Source organism: Ochotona curzoniae, unplaced genomic scaffold (genome assembly GCF_017591425.1).
Source record: "Ochotona curzoniae isolate NIBS_2020 unplaced genomic scaffold, NIBS_Ocur_1.0 scaffold_4505, whole genome shotgun sequence".
Taxonomy (NCBI): Eukaryota; Metazoa; Chordata; class Mammalia; order Lagomorpha; family Ochotonidae; genus Ochotona; species Ochotona curzoniae.
This window is the reverse complement of record NW_024467118.1, coordinates 1,218,531-1,234,612: the sequence shown is the minus strand read 5'-3', so window position 1 is coordinate 1,234,612 and position 16,082 is coordinate 1,218,531. Positions and strand designations below refer to the sequence as shown.

Genomic DNA, 16,082 nt, shown 5'->3' with positions numbered 1-16,082 from the left:
CACTGAGCACTAAGAGCCAGTGATGAGACGGGACCTCCACTTCTCTGTACCATTCCGTCATTCCTGTTTTCCACTCTGCACAGGGCCATCTCAGTCTGAGCTGCGAAAGCAGAGTTGGCAGGGGCAGACAAGCTCCTCTGGGGGCCCTGCCTTGCTGCCCAGGCTACCCACGGACTGCAGGAGCAGAGTACTAAGATGGTGCCCTTCCACTTCACTCAACAGCCCAGCCGACTACTGAGCCACCCTTGCCAAGGTGCCACCCTGTTAGCCCTGCTGCTCCCTCCCATGGCTGCCTGGCCCCAGGCCTCCCAGCACTCATCCCCCTGCCATCCCAACAGCGGGGCCACTCCTTAGAGGAAGCCAGGGCCCGAGGAGCACACTGGCCTGGGCCCTTCCCAGACACGTGCTGTGAACATGTCAACGCACAGCACTCAACAGCTTTCAACTGTCAGATAGTCTAAAACACAACCCCCAAAAGCACACACACACAACTCCGCCTCACCTGAGGGGTCCCAGGCAACCAGCCTGCGGGGCTGTCAGCAGTGTCAGCTCAGAGGTTCCAGGCCCTCACAGCCCGTGCCACCTGGAAACTCCCTGGTCTCCCACAACTCAGCTGCCAAGAGGTAATGCTTCTGCTTCCTCCCAAATTTTACCCAGACCCGGAAGCTTCTCCCAGTCCCGGATGATACCCCAACTGTCAGTGGTCACAGCTCGGTTGGCACCATGGCCTCCAGATAAATCTGATGGTGTGGGGAGGCCCCAGGTCTGTGCAGCCCGGCCCCACCAGGTACCTGTCGTAGCTGGGGACAGGGAAGGGACAGGATCCCACGCCTGGTATGAATGATGGGTGGCGATATTTTCTCTCTTGGAAACCATCGCTTGAATTTCCTCTTCTACAATGCCTCGGATCACGCTCAGTTTCCTCCCAAACCTAAAATTTGAAACAAAGGTAGAAAATATTTTACTTTCCTCAAAATGAGAAGCATTACTCCTCCCTGCTTTGTCCAGAGGGGCCGGAACAATAACAGATTAATCTCACTGGACAAGTGGGCTCCTGGCCACGAGCCCTGGGTAGGTGCCCCATCATGCCATCATGTCGCTCTGCTAGCCTGCTGCTAGCTGCTCCATGACGGAGGAATCCCTAGCTTACTGCACCTCGCCACGGCCTCCACACTGCCCTCCGGGGCTGCACCTTCTGGGGCCAGGATCTGGAGGAAGCTGCTGGTCGCTGGCGGGACGAGGGCACCCCGGGCAAACCTGGTTCCTGGCAGGGTGGAGCATGTGGGGCAAACCTGGTTCCTGGCGGGGTGGGGCATGCGGGGCAAACCTGGTATCCAGAGCTTTCAGGGGCTTGTTCCGGGGCTGCTGCTCCAGGCAGCTGACAGCGGGGTTGCCAGCCACGGGCACGGCCATGGCACTGAGCACCAGGGACGTGATGGCCTGCACAGCCAGCACGTTGATCTGCGTCCTTTCCACGTCCTCCTGCAAGGACAGCTCACACGTCAGCGCCAGTACAGCGAGCCACCACCCTCCTGCCCCTCAGCTGCAAGGGGGCATGACGGCTCCCCCACACAGGGCAGCACCTCATGCTTCTCATGCTTGTACCCCCAGACAAACCGGAGGGGCAAATGTCTGCTGGTCCAAGCCAGGCCTCCTAAGGGCAGGAAACACCACTTTTTCTTTTAGTAAAGATTTAATTATTTTCATTTGAAATGCAGGTTTACAGAGAGGAGAGCAAGCAAGACACTTTCCATCTGGTGGCTCACTTCCCAAATGGCCCCACTGGCGGGAAGCCAGGAGTCAGGGGCCCCAAGCTTGAGTCAGCCCTCCCTGCCTTCCCAGGTGCATTTTGGGGAGCTGGATTGGAAGCAGTGCAGCTGGAACTCAGACTGGCGGTCATACAGGATGCCGGCACCACAGACTGACGCTTAACCTACTACTTCGTAAGAAAATGTGCTTTAAAATGTCCCAACTTCCTGGACACTGTGTGTGACAACCTGTCAGCTTCCGCAGATGAACGCGGGCAGTGCTGACGACCTGGAGCAGACGACCTGCCCTCATCTACTTCTCAGTCAAGTTCTTCGGTGTCACAGGCTCTGCTTCTGCACAATGTGACGCAACTGACATGGCAGCACAAATCAGGAGCCCCAGGAACCGCACGGACACTCGACCTCCCTGAAGTGCCTGGCATGTCGATCCAACCCTTGCTTCTCCACATGCTGAAAGCAAACGGAACTCCGGTGCCTTCAGGAAAAGCAAGGGCCTGTATTCAGCCCAGCGGTGACAAGCTGGTTAAGACACCTGGTTGCATGGTGGAGCACCGAGGTTCAACGCCAGGCTCCTGCTCCCGACTCTGGCTGCTTGCTATGGACACCCAGGGATAAAGCAGTGGCGGCTAGGTAATGGCTTCTAGCCCCCATAAGACATAAATGAAACGGGTGGAGGAGTTGCTCCGCCAGCCACACCAGTATCCCACAGGCACCAGTTCGAGTGCTGGCTGCTCTACTTCAGATCCAGCTCCCTCTTAACGTACCTGACAAAGCAGGGGAGAATGGCCCAAGTCCGTAGGCCCCTGTACCCGCGTGGGAGGCCCACAAGTTGTTGGCTCCCAGCTTTGGACAGCTCAGCTCTGGCCATTACAGCCACTGGGAGAACCATGATGGAAGAGCTCTCTGTCTCTCTGCGACTCAGGTGCTCCCTGTGGTGGGTGACGGTGAGTGTACCCTGGCCCCTGGCAGGCTCACGCCCCGAGCCTGGAGCCTGCTTTACCAGTCAGGCCAGACAGGAAGCAGGAGCTAGTTGCTTCCCTCTGCCGGCCACCAGAGATTCACAAGTTGTCACAACTGCCCGCTGACTGTACAGCGGCCCCTAGGCCATGGGCCCCTCACCTCTGGTGGGCTTTCCTCTTGCTCCATCACAAGGGGCTGAGTCACCAGGACACCAAGAAGGGTGGCCCACGTTTCTTCAAACTGGGTCCGACTGGTCCATCCTGGGAAGGCAAGCCCCACATCAGCTGGAGTCATCCTCCCACTGTTGTGTGGGCAGTGATGCTCACGCAGCGACCCCTTGGGACGCATCTCCTCCATCTTATCAACAAAGAGACCAAGACACACAGGCACGGGCCACACTGCCCAAGGCTGCCTGCCCAGCAAATGGCTCCAGCATTGGCAGCTTGGCTGAGCTGCCTACCATGTAGACAGGCCAGTCAGGAAGCCAGAGGGATGAAGGGGCACCCCAAAGCTGCTCCTGAGCAGGCAGGAGGCACTTCTTCTGTGCCTCCCAGATGGGTCAAAGACCTTCCTGGTGAGCAAGGTGCCACCTGGGACCCCTGTGTCCCACATGAGTGTACACGTCGGCTTCCTGCTGACATGTACCTTGTGGACAGCGGTAAAAGGACTCCAGCAGTCCAGTTTGTGCCACAACACGGGGTCCCAGCCACACGCCCAGCTCCCGGCTTCAGCTCCTTTGCCTCCGGGTGCCTCTGGTCCTTAGGGCATTGGGGAAGCAAGCCAGCAGATGGAAGCCCCTCTGTCTCTATGCTCCTCAACTAAATACATTTTAAAAAGTCTCTCCTAAAATTCAACCATTAAAGTAGGCTCAAGACTGCACAGGCCCATGAAGCAAAGACCACAGAACCATGCAGCATCTGAGTGACCAGGGAGGGGTGCCGGCGCCCTGCGTCTGAGTGACCAGGGAGGGGTGCCAACTCTGTCTCAATGAAGCTTCACTGCAAGGTGAAGACACGATCTCTCAGGTGAGCACATACGACCTGGTGGCTCACACAGCTAAGAGCCCACCCCAAGCCTCGTTCCCAGGCTGCGGCCACCCAGCAATGTGCAGCTCACAGCTGTTTTGGACGGCTGAGCTGCAGGCGTCGAGGGCCCAGTAGGAGGGGCCCTGCTGCTCACAGTGAGGTCGCAAGGCGCAGAGTGGGCAAGCAGACACCTGCGCCTCCTGGGGAACTGAACACAGAACGACACAGCGGCTGACGCGGGCAGGCAGATGTAAAGAGAGGCACATGTGATGACTTCCACAAGGCAAGAAGAAACATGGGCAAGAGCAGCAGGGAAGGATTCTAGAAGTATCCGGGACCAGACACTTCTGACCAGCAGCTCAAGAGAGAGCGCTCAGTGAGAAAGGGCGCTGCCTTAGGCTGCAGCGAGAGGGGAAGACGGGTCTAGGAGGTGAGCCTGCTGGGATTTCATTCAGGATAGGGCAATAAACTGTCTCACTCCTCAAGGGGAAGTTTCTGACAGAAACTTCTAGAATTAAAATCAACAGAAGCCTGGGAGACAGCTGAGGCAGACTCCCAGCTGGGCTCTGAGGAAGTGCCACAGCCATGTGGGCTGTTCTGGCTCCAACCTCACCTCAGGCCGCCCCTTCAGCCCCTACGGGGACCCCGAGGCAGCTCAGTCCACTGCAGGTGCCTATGCTAGGGGCACGGTGTGCAGCAACTCTGCAGCACAGATGACAAGAAGGCAGTCCCGACGGCCAGCCCGCCTGGGCGATGTGGCCGATCAGCAGCCAAGCCCAGGGTGCTCCCTCGGCGCGGCCTTCTGTTCCACCCCCATCTGGCCTCCCAGGAGAGCCAGGCCTTAGGCCCTTGGACGACTCGACATGTGAGGAAACATCATCGACAAGCCCGGAGCATGCAGCGGGTCCTTCCGCAGGGGCACCTCGGCAGGAGTGCCTTCAGGGTACTCACGAGTCCCGACCTAGGAAGCTGGGACCGACATCACTCGCATGGCACCACATCTAATCTCCCACTCTAGCAAGGAACTCCAGGTACCGCAGACTGGATTCTGACCTTACCGGCCACAAGCACAGCAGTCTGGGTGTCTTTCAGCAGATGCTTGCTGCCGTCTGACGACCCTGAAGGTCAGACCAGGCTTTCGCAGTGTGGTGATGGGGCAGAGCGAGGACAGGGCAAGCCCCAGGCTTACCCAGCGTGTTGATGCGGTAGATGAATTCCTTGAAGATTTCTTTTTCCTGAAGGAACTCCACAGGGATTTCGGGGAACACGGTTCCGAAATCCCCTCCTGGCTTGGGGGACCAGCCGAGTTTCCACACCTGGGAAGGTGAGAAGGTGGTGGCAGTACTGTCTGAGCCGCACAGCGGCCAGGAGCCAGCAAGCGCAGCTCCTCCTGCATGGGCCTCCCCTGGGCTTCTTCCCTGTCGGTGCTGACAGCCAGCTCCCAGCCCAGGCCTGTCACCTGCCCCAACACAGCGCGTGCCGCTGGGCTCCCTGTGGGCGTGCCTCTGAACTCACCCCCCGCGTCACAGACGCTGTCAGAGTAAGGGCGAGTGTCAAGTCCAGCGTCACAGGTGAATGGCCACTCAGGACGTAGAACCACCCCGTGGGCTCGCCAGCTTCGTAGGCAGAGCCAGAACCACACACACTGGGCACCCCACTCAGCGTGGCCAACGCCCCTCCAGTGCAGGGGCCCAGTGAGTCCTGGGCTCCCAGCCACCACAAGGCAGTTCCCAGGAACCTCCTCTGCTACCCACCAGGCCCTGTAGCTCACTTCTACTAGGAGGCAGTGCATCCCAGCACAGTCCCCAGGGACAAGTTGGGACAGAGGGTCACCCACAGCAAAGCCTGGGCCGCCGCCCTTGAGGGTGTGTCGGACGATATGGCGCCACATCGTGCCTGCCTGCGCCCAGGACAGGATGCAGTGCCCAGGACAGGCTGCGGTGCCCTGGACGGGCAGCGAGACCATGTTCTTTCTAGAACGCCTGTAAGCAGCCTTCCACTCCATTCTAGGCTGAGGGGCGTGCAGACTCACCAGTGGCGGAACCCGCGTGTAGCTGTTGACCAAGGGCAGGCGGGCCAGGCTGACCACAATGTTCCTCAGCAGGGCAGTGAGGAAGGCAGGCAAGTTGCTATTCCTCCGGTGACCCAAAGCCAGCACCGACTGCAGGCACTCGACCATCTCCGCCACCATCTCGCAGGCTGCACTGATGCACCCATGACCTACACACAAGCACGGGAAGCGCTTATGGCCCCCAGGCCCCGGCCCCGGCCTGGCCAGCGGGCACATCTGGATGTGCACGGGCCTCGGGGCTGCTGTGGGGCCTTGGGCATGACTCTGTCCTCTCCCACACAGCCAGCAAGGGCTTGCCAAGGTCTCTCCATCAAGGCTCTTCTGTGGCCACGGTGGGCAGCAGGCTGAGGAAGCCCCACAGCGTCTCACGTGGCACACTGAGTGGCCAGCAGCAGCACTTCCTGAACTGCTGAGCACCTCCAAGCAGGATGTGATCTACATCTAGACGGCGCGGCAGTTCACACAACTTCTCAGTACACGAAAGAATGTCTTAATGAATTAAGAAATCAAGCTGAAGAGAAATGGAGGTGGCATTAAAAACACCCACCGAAGGGCCAGTTCATACCCCAGCTGCCCCACTGCCCATTCAGCTCCCTGTTTACTGTGTGGGAAAGCAATGGAGGCTGGCTCAAGTCCGTGGGCACCTGCACTCATGTGGAAGACCTGGAAGCTCTTGGCTTCTGACTTCACACTGGCTCAGATCTGGCTGTTGCAGCCATTTGAGGAGTGAACAAGCGGATGGAAGACTCTCTGTAAATTTACTTTTCCAATCAAACAATCAATTAAAAAAAAATCCATTGGACAAACTATGAAGCGTCACCCCGTCCAGGTGAAAACAGCCAGGCTTACCCTCTGACCCAGACTAGACAAGCTGACCCACGGCGGCATGTGGAGGTCCACGGCCCGACAAAGGAGCCATCAAGTGCTCCGGCCGGCGGGGTGCTCAGGCCAGTCAGTGCTGTCTAGTGGGGTGCTCAGGCCAGCGGGGTGCTCCGGCTGCCTGCCCCATTCAGACCTTGGCAACATGGACGCCATCTCAGAGCAGCAAACTCTGAGTTAGAACTGAAATCACAGTAAGCTCTGCTGAGCACAGCTGGCAGGAAGAGCAAGTGCTCAGGGAGCTGGAGCCACACCCACTTGTTTTAAGATCCATTTATGTGATTGCTAGGGTGACAGAGAGAGACAGAAACATCTTTCACCCACTCATCACTCCCTGAGCGGCCCCGTCGGCACATCTGGCCAGGCAGGCGTCACAAGCCCAGCCCTGCAGCGGGACCCGCCCCCAGGCTCCCATGTATTCATCCGTCAGTTTTTCTGCTAGGTCTCTCACCACAGCCCAAGCTTGGACTCCTAAGGGTGCGCATTCCCTTTCCTGCCATGCGCAGGCCGCCAGAGGGCAGGAGTGGGCACGCTGGGTGGCCGGGGCAGTGGACTTCCACTGGGCTGCACTGGGGTGTGGCTGCAGTGAGCGTGCATGTGAAAGCTGCCAGAGGCTCCCGAGAACCAGCAAGAGCAGCTCCAGAAGCCACGCCGTCCACACCGCATGGCAAGCCTCACCGCGAAGCCAAGCCCCGGGCTGTTTTCATGTTACTTGTAGGGCGAGTGTCCCCAAACTCACTGTGCAAGCTGGGGTTCCCTGCGTCCTCCCGGACGGCCTTTGGAGTGTGCATCCTCCTCTCTGGACTGAGAAGCTGGTCTCCAGGCTGCACTGCAACTGCAAGCACAGCACAACAGAGTAGCTGTCTCATGCTCCCCCGTCACTTCTCACTCCAACGCTCACACCTGTGTGGCCCGTCAAAGTCACCGAGAGACTGTTAAATGACACCCAGATTTCCTAGGAACAATTACAGACTCACAGAAAACACCCAACGATCCCAGACTTGAAGCACTCAGTCCCAGATGTGTATGCGTCTGGCCCTGGACATCCCGACCTCACGGCCTCCCATGAGCCATGCCTGGCCACTGCCCCTGGACATCCTGACCTCGCAGCCTCCCACGAGCCAAGCCTGGCCACTGCCCCTGGACATCCCGACCTCACGGCCTGGCACTGCTTCCCCTGCAGGCTTTATCGGATGTTGCATGATTCATTACTGCTAATAGTATCCCTGTAACCTCCCGCAAGAAATCTGGCTTTTAAACAACAATTCTTGGATCTTCATTTTCAAGTTGACTACAAATGCACAGATGAAAACAATTTAAACAATGAAACATCAAAACATTACTCTATAATGTTTAATTTGAAAATACAAAACTTCAAAACGTCTTCTAACATGTAAACCATAATAAACAATTTTTAAAAATGTTTGGCTAATGACCCTTCCCGAGGACACTGTTCCTTTTACAATACATTAATATTACAATACAGTATAGAAACAGGCGCTTCAACTCCAACCAGAAAAAGTAATCTTTTGAATAGAATCATCTTATTCTTCCGATCATTTAGGAATAAAAACAGAACGTGAACCGAGAGCCAGAGATCAAAGAGGCATAAAGCTTGGAAGTATTTCTTAGGAAAACAGGACTCAAAAAATCTACATCAAATGGCCAGGAGGGCCAATTCCAGCTGCATTCCAGGGCAGACCCCAAGGCCCCCTGCAGGCAGGGCCCGTCTCAGCCCACGCAGCCCAGTTCCTGACTCAGTAACTCACACCATGCAGGCGCCTGTGATTCCTTGCTGCCTGCCAGTACCTGTCACGGACGGCATGCACTTACCAGCTTCCAGGATGAAGCGCACGCAGTGGATGAGGGAGCAGGCGTGGGTCACAAACTCGGCGGAGGAGACCACAGCCCAGAGGCCGGGCAGCTGCAGGGCCAGGCAGCAGCAGTCCAGTCCCGCCTGCAGACCCAGACTCAGTGGGATCCGCTCGTGGATCAGGTGCCACGACAGGGCCTGTGGGGAGACAATACCTGTGCATACACTCCTCCCAGCAGCCCCTGGGAGGGAAGCGTCTGTGCAGAGGCCAGCGGGGCCCAGCTGCCCAGGGTTGTGCTTCCTGGCCACTGCACACATACCCACATCTCTCCGGCCAGTTCCCAAAGTTCTGCAAAGTTCCCAGGCCCCACTCTGTCAGAATGCCTACTATGCCCAGACACATCTTTTTCCTTTTCTTTTGGGGGCTCCATTTGGGGACCCCAGCTCCCAAGCTGCTGCTTACCTCAAGTGTCATCACTACAAACTTCACTGTGTCCCTCTCCTTCTCCGGAGGAAGGTGCAGACAGGCAGGTAGCCTGGAGGTCAGCACCAGGTACTGCGCCAGGGCCCGAGCCAGCGTGACCAGGGCCTGGTAGAGTACAGCATCTCCTGGAAGGCAAGACCACTGTGGGGCTGCAGCCAGCAGCACGGACAGGCCTCTACCGGGGAGGCTGCAGGCTCTAGTACAGACAAGCCTCCACCGGGGAGGCCACAAGCTCTGCCCGAGTACGGACAAGCCTCTACCGGGGAGGCCACAGGCTCTGCCCGAGTACGGACAAGCCTCCACCGGGGAGGCCGCAGGCTCTGCCCGAGTACGGACAAGCCTCCACCAGGGAGGCCGCAGGCTCTGCCCGAGTACAGACAAGCCTCCACCGGGGAGGCCGCAGGCTCTAGCACAGACAAGCCTCCACCGGAGAGGCCGCAGGCTCTGCCTGAGTACAGACAAGCAGCACAGACCCTGCCTCTGAGTGGCAGGCGCTGAGGCCTGTAACGACCGGATGAAAGCGTCAGCCATGCCCACCTGCACACCCCAAGTCTAGCCCCACTCTCCTCACGAGCCTGCACCCTGATAAAGTCGCAGAGCTAGAAGCCCAGTGTTGCTCCTTGGTTATCCTGGCAAGTGCTCTCCACGTACTAGATCCAACGCAAGGACTGTGCATTTGCCGAGTACAAACTACCGCCGGCGCCCTGCAACCTGCAGTTGTGTCTGAATTACCAAACAGACGGCTCATCTTGCTCCAGTAGGCTGTGGGCTCTACAGGCAGGAAGGGCTGGAAGGCTTGGTGGGCAGCAGGCAGCTGCTGGACGAGGCTGGCCACCCGGTCCAGGGTCACTGCCCGGGCTGCTTCAAAAAGTGGGCTTTGGTGGCCACTGGATATCTCACTCATGCCGAGGCTTAAGCACGGAGCTAACAGGCTCAGGTTGAATTCCTAAAGTTGAAGCATTAAGGGTTAAACAAAGATTATAATCTTTCAATCAGACAAGAAAAAACAATAAAGGATGATGTTATACCAAAGAACATCAACAATTCCATCTCACATACGCTCAATTCACTGCATAAAAAAGGTATTTCAAACAGTTCATAAAACATGGAATTAAAAGGAAGTCTAATTATACAAAAAATTTGAGATCCAGGCACAGTATTAATTTATGAATTTCTAAAAACCTCATATGAATTTCAAAATGTTTATACCAATGTGAAATTGTTTTATTTCTAATTTATTAAAAATTTGTTTCTCTTACTTATTAGAGAGAGCAATATGACAACCAGCCAGGGTTCCCTTTGCTAGTTCACTCTCCAAATGCTCCAAACAGCCGGGACCAGGCCAGGCTGAAGCTAGACCCCAACGTGGCTCCCGGGGTGGGGGGAAGCGACCCAACTACAGGAGCCACCACTGCGGCTACCCAGGGCGGAGAGGAGGCGGCCAGGACGGGGGCAGAGCTGATCCCAGAGCAAGATCCGGGCATTCCAAGTAAGACCTCAACCGCCAGCCTAAGGCCTGGTCCAAGTGTACCTTGTAATTCCAGTCTCCATGAACTTTAAAAAACAATTCCCTTACTTCTTTTTCCCTTAAAAAACAATGTTTTGAAAAACATTCCCTTACTTCTAAACTCTCTGATACTTTAATTTTGAAATAATTATTTTTGACATGTTTAAAGTAGTTTTTTAAAAGATATATTTAATTTGTATGGAAAATAAGATTTATAGAGAGAAGGAGAGACAGAGAGAAAGTTTTTCCGTCCACTGGTTCACTCCCAAGTGGCTATGCTGGCTGAAGCTGAGCCCATCTGAAGCCAGGAGCCTCCTCTGGGTCTCCCCTGCAGGTGCAGGATCCCAAGGCTTTGGGCCACCCTCTTCTGCTTTCCCAGGCCACAAGCAGGGAGCTGGATGGAAAGTAGAGCAGAGACGACAGGACACAAACCAGCGCCCCATATGGGATCCTGGCACGTGTAAGGTGAGAATTTAGCCACGGGGCCACTGTGCAGGGCTTAAAGGTGGTTTTTTGTTTGTTTGTTTGTTTACAAACACACAAAGAGAAATATTATATCCCCAAATGGCTGCAACAGTGGGAGCTGAGCTAGGCTGAAGCCAGGAGCTTCCTCTGGGCCTCTCACGGCTGCAGGGACCCCCTTAGGCTGTCCCCCACTGCGCTCCCAGGCGCTTTACCAGGGAGCTGGGTCAGAAGGGGAGCAGCTGGGACACAGACAGACACCCAGATGGCATGTAGGCATCAAGGCAACGGTTTTTAATTGGCTAGAAATCAACTTATTCATTAAATGATTTCTAAAACATTTAAACTGATAAAAATACAAAATCAAGACTAATGTGTCATTCAAGAAATCAGTAAACGCAAAACATTTCTAATGTTTGAAAAAAAGTTCAAAAGCAAAGTACCATATAAATGTCAAAATCTCAGTTAGAAAATTAACAAGCTTAGGAGAATTTATATTGTTTTGCCTTTTTATTTTCTTCCAGCCTGATTTTTTGGTCATCATTTTTAAAGTAGACTATCCATCTGAGTTCAATATCCACAAAAGTCAAAATGGGCCTTCCTGTGACGGAGCCCCTGCAGCCACTACTGGTCACTAAGCATTGTCCCTGCACGGTCTTTCTATGATCTGACTGTGGGCTAATTCCCGTCTCACAGCAACTGACATGACCACCCGGCAGCAGGCTCTGTGCTCCTGACCCCGCGTGCGCCTGACGGGTGCTCCCTGCTTCAGTCTGACCCTGCGTGTGCGCCCGACGGGTGCTCCCTGCTTCAGTCTGACCCCGCGTGTGCGCCCGACGGGTGCTCCCTGCTTCGGTCTGACCCCGCGAGCGCCCGACGGGTGCTCCCTGCTTCGGTCTGACCCCGCGTGCGCCTGACGGGTGCTCCCTGCTTCGGTCTGACCCCGCGTGCGCCCGACGGGTGCTCCCTGCTTCGGTCTGACCGCACGTGTGTCTGAGGAGGTTCCATGTCTCAAAAGGACAGACTCTGTTTATGGCTGATGAATTGGGGTGGATCTTGCTGAGGAGCCCGGTGGGAGTCCCAGGGTCACCGGGCTGACCCTCCCAAGGCCGCTGGTTGGACGAGCACAGCTCCTGCCCTCTGCGTGTCCAGGTTTACCAGGTGGCCTCCACGCATGTGTCTGTCTTCATCAGACACCAGACCACGGCCCGTGCCCCTCCCAACTGTATGCTGCCACACACCTTCCTCCACGTCGGCACTCCACATGAGCACCTGAAGTGCCCTCCAAATCCCCTTCTGGTGCCTGGGAAAGCAGCCGAAGCTGCCTGAATGCCTGGGTTAGAGACCAGAGGAGGTCCCTGGGTCCTGGCTTCACGTGGCCCAGCGGACACGATGGCCATGAGGAGAGTGGACTGGTACATGGAAGGTTTCTCCCCTTCTCTCCGTGACTCTGCCTTTCAAGTAAACAACTTTAAAAAATGAACAAACAAATAAAACCCCCTTCCCCCAGGGGATCTGCTTGAATGTTTTACCCAGTTAAAAGGCTGACTAATGCACCAGCCCTGCCTTCTGGAGTCCTCTTCTTCAGTCTCGGTGGTGCAACCAGGCTGGGCTGCACCAGTCTGAGCCCGCCCCAGCCAGCCTCAGAAGGAACGTGGCTAAGGTCGCAGCCGAGCAGCCCAGAAGGGAGGAGGCCTCACTCCTTGCAGACCCTTCCTGAGGAAAAGCCACGAGTCGCAGACCTCCTGGCTAGTGCCTTTCAACATGAAGGGGTGAGGATGGAGTGGGGAGGAGGGGGAGCCTGGAGGTAGGGTAGGGGAGAGGAGGGGGGATGCAAGATGCTTCGCGAGGGACCAGAGCGCCACCAACACAGCAGCAGGAGTTCCTTACTGAGCTCACACGCTGACACCAAGGCAGCCGCACCTTCCTCTCCAGAGTCAACCTAACCCCCACTTTCTCCTCAAGCTCACAGAGGATGAGGTTAACACCTGCCCCTCTGGATTATACTGTGGCTAAAGACCAAGCTGGCCTCGTTAGGATCCTGTGTCTTATCCCAGAACACAACCCTCCATGTGCGCCTGCTAAAGGTCACATCATGGTGACATAACGTAGTGGAAGTTGGGGTACACACCCACGTGGACATAGAGATCCACACACCCACGTGGACCTAGGGCTCCACATACCCACGTGGACATAGGAATTCTCACACTCATACAGACCTAGGCTCTATGCACACCCAGGGTCCCAGGTGCTCTGTCTCCCTGGCCCTCCTAGTTAAATGCTCTTTAGACTCCCTGGTGTGGGTCTGTAGTGCTCTGTCCTCCTCCTGTGCCCACTCCTGAACGAAATCTCCTCTGCCCACTGCTCTCATACCGAGTTCATCATGATGGCTGTCAAGTCTTCGGAAGGAAGCCGCTTCAGCAGTTCGGCACCTTCCAGCAACGCCGAATCTGACCTGGTCCAACACTGGGATTTGACAAGACGAATGTACCAGTCCTAGGAAGGACAATGGGCAGAAGGGAATGTGAATGGACAAGTACCTGAGGGGCTTCTCCCTGGGTGGGGTCCTGGGCTGCAGAACGCCACACCTCAGGGCTTTCCTGTGGACTTGCTGCTACGCATGGGGCCCCACCATTACTTCCTTCACCTCGGGGACTTGCAGCAGTCCTTGTAAGCTGGAATCCTGAGGGTCATCAGCCCTGCTTGGCCCGCATGCCACCTGTCACCCTGCACAGGTGCCTGCCCTCTCGTCTCCATGGCGTCCTCACAGAAAGGGGAGAACACAGGACATAATCCTCACTTTCCTATCACTGGGCTACTGGTTTTTGAAACTCAAGCATTTTCTCCTGGTCCCCACTGCAAGGTGTGAGCAGGAAGGGGTTGTTGGCAGTGCAGCCTTTGTTCACAGCCCAAGGGCCACACGGCCTGTGTGGCTGCAGCTGGCGGCACACCCACCACGCTCCTGCTGTGAGAGTCCACGCCAACGCCCTCTGCAACCCCCAGGCCCCACCGTGTCTCCACGTGGCGCCCAGTGACCAGGCTGGGCGTCCACACATCACAGTGCACTGAGTCCCCCCTACGCAGTCTGCATTAGACGCAGGGGGCAGAGGAGCCAGGAGCTCCACGCGAGCCCCAGGATCACACAGGGATGCTGGACACTTACTTTATCTGGACTCACTGCTTCCAGGGCCATGTGCCCATCCCCATCCAGCGGGTGGGACGTGACCGGGGGTGAGGGGCTAGGCGAGTCCTGCACGGTGGACAGACGGAACCTGTCCAGCAGGGAATAGAGCCTTTGGTGTCTGAAACCAAACACATATGAGAGATGGTACAGTTCACCCTTTGGCTTAATTTCAACTCTGCAAACAAGGATTCTAGAAGTATAGGACATAAGGAAGATGTATTAGTGAGTTCTCAAAGACAGATACTCTTTTTTTTTTAAGATTTATTTATTTTTATTACAAAGTCAGATATACAGAGGGGAGGAGAGACAAAGAGGAAGATCTTCCGTCCGATGATTCATTCCCCAAGTGGCCGCAACGGCCGGTGCTGCGCCAATCTGAATCCAGGAGCCAGGAGCCTCTTCCGGGTCTCCCACGTGGGTGCAGGGTCCCAAGGCTTTGGGCCGTCCTCCACTGCTTTCCCAGGCCACAGGCAGGGAGCTGGATGGGAAGTGGGGCTGCCGGGATTAGAACCGGCGTCCATATGGGATCCCGGTGCATTCAAGATGAGGACTTTAGCTGCTACGCCACGCCGCTGGGCCCAAGATGCTCTTTTTAAAACTCACTAATCTTCAGAGACAGATTCTAATTAACAGCCAGGAAAGCAAAATTAGGCCCGAGACTAGTTCTACTTTGTACAGTGTTTGTCCCACTCAAGATCACCTACTTGAAAGTTGCACGAAAACTACTCCAGGGTCTTGTGCAATGGCTCAGCGACTAAATCTTCACCTTGCAGCTGCCAGAATCCCATACAGGCACTGGTTCATGCCTTGGTTGCCCCACCTCCCATCCAGCTCCCTGCTTGTGGCCTGGGAAAGCAGTGGAGGACGGCCCGAGGCCTTGGGACCCTGCACTCGCGAGGGAGACCCTGAAGAGGCTCCTGGCTCCGGATCGACGCAGCTCTGACTATGGCAGCTACTTGGGTAGGAAGCCAGTGGATGAAAGATCTTTCTCTGTGACTCTCCTTCACTTTATAAAACTGCCTTTACAATAAAAATAAATCTTAGAAACAAACAAATTCTACTCTATTTCCTGAAGAGAGGCAATTTAAACCATCTATGGCCATTTTACCCAAGAAAAGAACCATGTTTTCTGACACAGGATTTCCACAATCTTTTATAACCTTCCTCACCTGGGAAGAGACCCCAGGGCCTGTCTGACCTCCTGGTGGGTGCATGGACGGCCACTTCACAAGACAAACTGCAAAAGAGCCTGGCCCTGCAAACGACAGTCAGCCCAGCCGAGGCCTGCCTGCCTCCCAGACGGCATCCCAAGGCGAGATCAAACTCACAGCCCAACAACAACCTTCTCTCCCACACACATTACCACAAGCCCTTGCAGGGATACAAGTAAGAACTTCTCTAAGCTAACTCTGCACTCATGGACACAGGTAACCATCACACAGGTGCAGATGTCTGAGACGCCAAGACTTTGTCAACAAATGAGCTGGGCATCAGCTCTGAGGAGAGAGAAGTGTGCTAAGACACAGATACAACTCCGGCATGACAACAACTGGCCCATCTCCTTAATGAAGTATTGCCCTCCAGGAGTGCAGGCACGTCCCCTCTCACCCCACAGGCTTGTGCCACTGCTTGGGGTCTCAGAATGTCAAGCCCAAGTACTTGAGATGAGGCCGACACCCCACCATCCAGGCCTGCACTGGGCCTGTCCAGGGAGCTCGCCCAGTCCCCCACCATCCAGGCCTGCACTGGGCCTGTCCAGGGAGCTCGCCCAGTCCCCCACCATCCAGGCCTGCACTGGGCCTGTCCAGGGAGCTCGCCCAGTCCCCCACCATCCAGGCCTGCACTGGGCCTGTCCAGGGAGCTCGCCCAGTCCCCCACCATCCAGGCCTGCACTGGGCCTGTCCAGGGAGCTCGCCCAGCCCCGTACC

General features: G+C 56.0%; 1 protein-coding gene across 1 annotated transcript in view; it reads right to left on the bottom strand.

The window, feature by feature from the left end:
- Nucleotides 1–16,082, bottom strand: part of HTT (huntingtin) — a 114,001-nt gene that overhangs the window by 11,946 nt on the left and 85,973 nt on the right. Inside the window, exons 46-56 of the mRNA XM_040966451.1 lie at nucleotides 14,134–14,272; nucleotides 13,344–13,466; nucleotides 9,734–9,947; nucleotides 8,981–9,126; nucleotides 8,538–8,715; nucleotides 7,444–7,539; nucleotides 5,787–5,974; nucleotides 4,944–5,070; nucleotides 2,889–2,989; nucleotides 1,328–1,482; nucleotides 792–931 (exon numbers count right to left, since the gene is read on the bottom strand). Of these exons, the coding sequence (XP_040822385.1) occupies nucleotides 792–931; nucleotides 1,328–1,482; nucleotides 2,889–2,989; nucleotides 4,944–5,070; nucleotides 5,787–5,974; nucleotides 7,444–7,539; nucleotides 8,538–8,715; nucleotides 8,981–9,126; nucleotides 9,734–9,947; nucleotides 13,344–13,466; nucleotides 14,134–14,272 (1,607 nt within the window). The remainder of the gene's footprint in view (nucleotides 1–791; nucleotides 932–1,327; nucleotides 1,483–2,888; nucleotides 2,990–4,943; nucleotides 5,071–5,786; nucleotides 5,975–7,443; nucleotides 7,540–8,537; nucleotides 8,716–8,980; nucleotides 9,127–9,733; nucleotides 9,948–13,343; nucleotides 13,467–14,133; nucleotides 14,273–16,082) is intronic.